The sequence below is a fragment of the Propithecus coquereli genome, unplaced genomic scaffold (genome assembly GCF_000956105.1).
Source record: "Propithecus coquereli isolate 6110/MARCELLA unplaced genomic scaffold, Pcoq_1.0 Scaffold289, whole genome shotgun sequence".
In the NCBI taxonomy this organism is placed as follows: domain Eukaryota; kingdom Metazoa; phylum Chordata; class Mammalia; order Primates; family Indriidae; genus Propithecus; species Propithecus coquereli.
The window spans coordinates 914,179-921,772 of NW_012148496.1; the positions used below are offsets into that span (position 1 = coordinate 914,179).

The 7,594-nt window shown below is 46.1% G+C and overlaps 1 protein-coding gene across 1 annotated transcript in view; it reads left to right on the top strand.

Annotated features, from left to right (window-relative positions):
• AKNAD1 (AKNA domain containing 1) overlaps window positions 1-6,611 on the top strand; it is a 49,112-nt gene extending 42,501 nt beyond the window's left edge. Inside the window, 5 exon segments of the mRNA XM_012648501.1 lie at window positions 562-684; window positions 774-881; window positions 3,262-3,343; window positions 5,467-5,596; window positions 6,480-6,611. Coding sequence (XP_012503955.1) covers window positions 562-684; window positions 774-881; window positions 3,262-3,343; window positions 5,467-5,596; window positions 6,480-6,611 — 575 coding nt within the window.
• The last annotated feature ends 983 nt before the right edge of the window (window positions 6,612-7,594 follow it).

Below are 7,594 nucleotides of genomic sequence, written 5' to 3' on the forward strand. Positions count from 1 at the left end.
GCCTCACTGCCCACAGCCTGCCGGACACGTTCTAGACCAGCGCCAGACAACATGTGCTCTGCTACTAGCTTCTCTGAGGCCAAGAGGGCAAAGTCATGATGCAGGCTCCTATACAGGCATGTGAATGTCACATAGAGAAAAACCATCTTTCCAGTTGTCCGGTTAACAAAACACAAGCTCTTGACTATAGCAGGGTCTGGGAGAAAGAATGTGGATGTATCAGGGCAAATCTAGAAAAACAAGTACAAAATGCAAGATTATCTGATAGTTCAGTGGGCCAATTCTCACAGATTATTCACTCCGCAGACCAGACCTTTACATGCTCAGCACATCTTGAGACTTTCATATCAGAACTGCTCCTTACCAAAACGTCGTTCAGTTGTCAGAAGGGGACCCTAAGTGTCATCGTTAAGCTGGTCATTCACCTTGGTAACACAGCCAGGGAAGCTGAACACTTTGGTGCCCAAAACTCACCCTGCACAGTTAGAGCGCTACTTTCCACATCGCATTTATGACCATAATCAAGACTTACGCTTCCTTTGTGTTACTGGGCTTTTTCAGGTTCTAATGCAGGACACAGCTTCTGTTCTGATCCTGGAACCGGACGGCAGGGTAGCAAATGTGAGGACGGCGGCACTAAGATTCCTAACTCCAGAAGAGTCTGCAGTAAAGAACCACCTAAAGGTGAGACACACTCAGGGGCCTCGGAAAGGCAAGAGGGGACGGCCATTGTTCCCAGGCAACGAATTGTACTTTTAATCTTTTCTTTTTAGAATTTCATTACAGATACAACACTCCAGGACAGAATTACTTAAATCATAGCGAAAGAGGTGCCTTTGGCCAGCCCCGCTCTTTAGATGAAAGTAAAACTTCTTCACCTTGTAAGTGCACCGCCTGCAGGACCCCATCCATCAACAACCCAGCCTCCCAGGCATGGGAACCCCCGTGACAGTGGCCACCGCTGATATCTGGGGAGCCCTGGGCTCTCCAGCCTGCTGCCCAGGTCTCCGGCACCCGCCTGACACTTCCAAATCCAGCCCTACACCCGCATGGCGAGAGGCTGAGCTGGGGCTGGGAAATATGAAATGAGTGACCAAGGACTTTGAAAGTTACCAAGTGCTATACCAGTGCGAGTTGGTAACAGCGCATAAGTGTTTTCTGAAGAAATGACTCACTGGATAATCACCACTGTTGCTGTTACTATTCAGGAGTGGCTAACGCTTTATAAATATATCCCCACTAAAAGTCAGCATGTAGAGAAATAGACTATTTTTTCACTCCTTAGACATGTGGCTAATTTTCACTGCACAATTTTGCTGCCTTTGAAAAAAAGTTAAAATCTCACAAACATTTATTTATAAAGATGAATGACAAGGCCGTTCCCTCTCACGGACTTTACAATGGGAAAGGAACTTATACCCAACTTATACCCAAATCGGGAAAGTTCAGGGCAAAATGTGTAAGTGCTAGAAGCCAGGTCAAAGGATGCTAAGGGAACACAAAGGAGGGAAGGAAATAGTCCCTGTTTTATCACTGAACGACAGCTATACCTGGGCCTCTGACAGGGGCCACGTCCTTCGCTCCACACCTTGAGAGCTCTTCCTCTCCCTCTCTGGGACCGGGCACCAGAACGTTTCTGGTCTTTCACAGTCACCAGGGCCCAAGACTGAAGACCTCAGCTGTGCCTCCCTTCCCTCCCCAAGCTGCCAAATCCTCCAGCTGGATGTATCCTCCCATAGTGACAGTCACTAAGACTGCAGAAGCCACAGGGTCTACTTCTTTACTATCTCCTTTGTCTCTGGTCTGCAGCTTTGAGACCTGTCATTCTAATATATGAATGAGGAATGCAACTGAGCCATCCGAAATGTGATCTCGAACTCCATCAGGAAACATATAATGGCTGAAAGGGTACAGTTATAAGGAGGCAGCTTTTCCTCAATGTTTAAAAAGACGCTTCGGCCGGGCGCGGTGGCTCACGCCTGTAATCCTAGCTCTCTGGGAGGCCGAAGCGGGCAGATTGTTTGAGCTCAGGAGTTCAAAACCAGCCTGAGCAAGAGCGAGACCCCATCTCTACTAAAAATAGAAAGAAATTAATTGGACAACTAAAAATATATATAAAAAAATTAGCCGGGCGTGGTGGCGCATGCCTGTAGTCCCAGCTACTCGGGAGGCTGAGGCAGGAGGATCGCTTGAGCCCAGGAGTTTGAGGTTGCTGTGAGCTAGGCTGACGCCAGGGCACTCTATCCTGGGCAACAGAGACTCTGTCTCAAAAAAAAAAAAAAAAAAAAAAGACGCTTCTAGCAGTTGGAGCTGACAGAAAAGGGGGTGGGCTGTTGCAGGAGGTCGTGAGCCCCATCTGTAGACTGGGAGACAATGTTCTTTGTCCCAATGCCGCAGATGTGTACACTGGGCCAGATATCCCTGTGGTCCTTTCTGACTCTGTTTCTACATTTCCGATAAAACTAAAAATTACATCTGGAAACTACCAGAATATTAAAACTGAGTTCATTAGTGTCTCTGCTCATTCTGACCCAAGTCTGGGTGGTCGGCGTGACTAAATGTGGGCTTTCTGGCTTCTGCCCTGCCATCCCTACCTGAGGGACAGTCCCTCCCACTTTCCCTTGCCCAGTGGACCCTCCTGGGCGTGAGCGAGACCTTCACACCAGTGAAGGAACAGGAGACCCGGAGGGAGGAGGAGGGGAAGACAGAAGAGAGAAGGAAGGAAGAGGGAAGCGAAGGGGAGAAGGGAGATTTGTTGGCCACTGACTTGTTTCTTTTTTTCCCCCTGGCATTCTTCTTGTCTTTCCCACATTTTCTTCTTTTCTGTTTAGTCTCTATATTCTGGAGTTGTCTTAGTAACACAATTGTTTGTTTCTGACTTAATCCTAAAGTTGGAAAGGATTTCAGGAATCCATTTGGTCCAATCTCTTGGAAGCTATTAATATTATCCCCCTGTTTATCAGATATAGCGGTTGAGCCCAGAGAAGGTCGACATCATGCCCAGGTCACACAGCCAGCGCCCAGGGAACCTAAACTCCTCGTCTCTGATGTGCTAATAAAACAACTTTTAAAAGTCGAATTTCTTTTTCTTGATTCAAAATAGTTAATAGAAAGTTCTTTGTTTTCTGTTACCTAGTTTTCTTATTTATTAAAATTGTATGAAATATTTCATGCAGAAAAGTTCAGGAAATGATGTTCACATATGCACCTTCTGGGATCATTTTTGATGCTCTGAATTTAATCATAGCTAACATTTTTCAGCTCGTTCAAAACCAAAATGGATCCGTTCCCAAAGAGTGAGTTCAAAATCCTTTCAAGGTGAACGTGAGCCCACACCAGGAAAGTAAGTATTATTTTACTATTACTAATAATAACAAAAACATCTATCATTGGTTGGGTGCATACAATGTACTTAATAGTTAATTACCTACCCAAGATTACCTAGGTCATAAGTAGTAGAGCCAGGATTCAAACCTAAGCCTATCTAATACTTCAGTCATTCATTTGTTCATTCAACAAATGTCTGAGTGCCAAAAGCAGGTCATTGTGCTAGATATTGCAGACACAGTGACACAGGCAACCACTGTCCCTGCCCTCATGGGGCTTACATTTTTTGGTAGAGGAGCCAGTCTTTGTAAGTGCCAAGAAGAGGACGTACAGAGTGCTAGTCACCTAATTTGGGGGTTCAGGGAAGCCGAGCTCCAAAGGCTAAGTATGCATGAACTAGCGAGGAGATGTGGGGATAGGAGAGAAGAACATTCCGGTCTAAGAAAGTTTCCTGATGTGGGAAGGCCCTTGGCGTGTTCGGGAACGGTGTGGCTGGAACCCAAAAGAGGGAGCAGCAGTGAGCAAGATGAGGCTGGAGAGGGAAGGCGGGCGGGATGGGTAGGGCCAGGCTGGCTGGGCAGGCGCTTGCCAGCTCCAGGAAGGATTTCAGACTCTGAGCACCAATGGAAGCCAGTGAAGTTCTTTAGTGTTTTAAAAGATCGCTGTAGCTGCTGAAGGAGGGGGAATGAATTAGAAGAGTCAAGATTGGAGCACAAAGGCCAGAGAAGGGGCCAGGGCAGTAATCCAGGTGAGACAATGTGGCTTGCCTAAGGGTGGTGGAGGTGGAAAGAGAGAAGTCTGTGTATTCAGGAGCTGTGCAAGAGGCAGAACCAGCAGCATGGCAGAGCGGCAATAGTTGGGGCTCCACGATCAGACCCACTCAGTCTGAACCCACCACCCACTCCTGTGGTATAGTGTTTAGGAAGGTGGCCTTTGGAGATTTCTTGGGTTTTCATCTCTGTTCTGTGTCCTTGGACAGGTTACTTGACTTCTCTGTGCCTCCGTTTCCCCACGGGTAAAGTGGGAATAACAGTGCCAAACTCACTGAAGCACTCAGAATGCTGCCTAGCTCACGATCAGTACTTGGCAAGTGATGGCTGCTATTAATATCGGTGATGGTGGAGACTGACTGGCCATGGGGAGGGAGAGGACTCTGATGCCCATGCCCTTCCCACTGCCCCACACTGCCACCCCTGCCCAGAGTTCTCCATCAGCGAGGGCCCCAGATGCCGGATCACCTCTCAGCTGGGGGATAGGTCCAATCTGTTAAACTCATCTACAGAACCAACTACTGTCAATGTAGTAGTGGGGGGGGAGGCTCTGAGGTCACAAGCATTTAAAGTGAGACTTTCTAGAGATGATGTTGTTCACAAGTGTCGCATGTACCAAAGAAATAATGCTTAACAGAGGAAACCTCAGCTGTGGGAAGATGTGAGGGTTGTTCCATGACAGACCTATGCATGGGCAGGTTCTTGTGGTGTCCCCTTAGGACCACCACTCACGGTTGTGAAAAGCGCAGCTCCAGGCAGTGCCCTTCATAGACTATGTGGCTAACCCTCCCCGCGCCCAGAGCCATGCAGTGCACGACCTGAGCAACACAGCAGCCCTGCACCCCTCGCTCACCTGGTGCAGACTTGGGCTCCTCCCTCAGACAGAACCGCAACTATAGCGTGGTAGTCAAGGGCAGCCCACTTACTTAAAGAGGCGCTGCTTTTATTTTTCTACTGCTTCTGCCTCCTTGGGGCATAAGCTCACTGGTGCTAGAATGACCTCAACCCAAGGTGCCTGCAGTTGGCAGTTTTATGTATTTGTTTTATAAATATGTAGGGTAGGAGGATGGCCCTAAAAGAATGAAAACTGAATAAAAAAATCTCTTTGGAGTCTTGCCTCTTTCTGTACCAAAGGAAAAGGAGACCATTCCAGGAGGAAAGACCCCCAGAGTCATGGCAACAACCACCTTCCGAAGCTTGGCCGTGGTCAGCCACAGGCACTGTGACAGCTACGAAAGGCACTGGGTGCATGACCGCCCCCCAGGCCCACACACACACAGCCATTACCAAACCATGGCACTGAGCTGAACAGGACAGCGTGTTTGGTGGTGGTGCTTCACACAAGTGTCGGTGTGCTCTTGCCTTCCAGGAAAAACCCTCAGGCTTTTGAGACTTACAGCTCAGACTCTGCAACACCCTCAGCCCATTTCCGCTCCTGCAGGATCTCTGGAAGGAAATCCTTGGGTGACTTTGACAGCACTGAAGAAACAAGATCTGAGGTGAGGACTTGGAAAAAACACTCTAGAATCCTTTCAGCCCGTCATCAGTTTGCTCTTGATGACCAAAGAGCCGATAGCTTTTTTTTTTTAAATAGAGACAGGGTCTTGCTCTTGCTCAGGCTGGTCTCGAACTCCTGAGTGCAAACGATCCGCCCGCCTCGGCCTCCCAGAGTGCTAGGATTACAGGCGTGAGCCACCGCGCCTGGCCGAGCTGATAGCTTTTAAGTTATTACAGCATCGGGGCTTCAGAAAATGCTCTGCTAAAAACAATTTTGTGCTCAGCACTAACCTGAAGCCATACAGTCTTAGCAGCCACATGGTTTGTATTATTCCTAAATTGGTTCCCAGGGAAATTTCCTGAAGAAAGTGTTTTGTGGGTGGTGCCTCAGCTACAGGATGCCCTGGCCCAGGCTTGAACACGGCAGCCTGCTGCGGCGACACTGTGGTCAGGGTCGCCAGTCGTTTCCCGCCTTCGAGTCAGTCGCTCTGATCCCCAGGCCACGTCTGAGCCTTTCCACGTGGATGTGCTGTATCCCTGGGAGCCCTCTCAGTGATGTTATGGCGCCAAATCCCCTGCAGTGGCCCCCTAAGAGCTTTTTTCCTTCCTCCACAGCAGGGAAACAGCCCAGGAGGTCGCTGACCTCACCCTCTGAGTCATGCTCATCAGTCACACGTTAGTCTTCTTTCTGTCCCTTTCCCTAACAGATGTATTCCATCTCAGGCTGGTTTCCTAGGAAACCAACTCTCACAAACAGAAATAGACTATGTGGAAAACAGTCTGCTCCACAAACCCCACCCTGTAATGTTTAATAATGAAAGAACCCAATCAACAGAAATAGTAGTAAGTTTGTGTAATTCAAGTGTGTGGACTTTTCCTCTATAGGTTTTAAACTTGGCTTTGGACCATGCCCTAAGGACAGCAACCAATTTGAAGGAAACTACTAATCAAATGATTAAAACTATTGCAGAAGATCTTGCCAAAGCACAGAGGTGGAGAAATCGACTGAAATACTAGTTCAACCCAAGGCAACGAAGGTTTAAAAGAAAAAAAAAGAGGAAAGAAAACTTGATCTTTTCCCAAAATGTATTTTACTTATTAATACACTTTAGGAAGATGACTTTCTAGAGAAAACACCAAAACCGTAAGAAATGGGTAACACAAAGTACTTAAATGAAAAAAAAGCAAAAAAAGAAAAAGACCTCTGATTCTTAAAGTCAAAAGCAACCAACACGTATTTATTTTAAAATAAATCTATGTTCTTCCTAACTCATAATAAATTGAAACAATGAGATTTCCCTTAACCTATTAGTCCGAAAAAAATTAAAAATTTAGGGGGGGGGCAAGGGCAACATACATAACCTAAACATCTGTACCCCCATAATATGCTGAAATAAATAAAAAAAAAAAAGATGTGGAAACAAACAAACAAAAAAAATTTGAAGAAATCCTCTGTCAGTGAGGATGGAGAAAAACAGGTACTCTCAGATGCTGTTGGTAGAAGTGCAACCTTGTTGGAAGACTATTTGACAATATCTACCAAATTCCACAAATTCCAAAGCACTTATCTTTTGTGAGGCAATTCTCCTACTAGGAATTTATAGCGAAGTCACCCAATATGCCATGATACACTGTACAAGGAGAGCCAGTGGACCACTGAACGGTAACAACTCCAAGGGGAACTAATCTAAATACCCTATATGATGAATCATAAATGATAATTAATACTCTGCGGCCACTGAAAAGAATGAGGTGGATTATCTGAAAGACAGTCAGTGAAAAAAATAAGATGCCTAACAATATATATAGTGTGATCTCATTTGTGTATGTTTTTTAAAGGGCCTACATATTTTCTGGAAAGATACATAAAAATCTTAAGGAACCTCTAAGAAATAAAACTGGAAGTGTTGGGGGAGGAAGGAATTTTTGCTTTTCCTTTATTTTCTGTACTGTGTCAAAGTCTTACAATATGTTTTATTTATTTATTTTTTGAGAGAAAG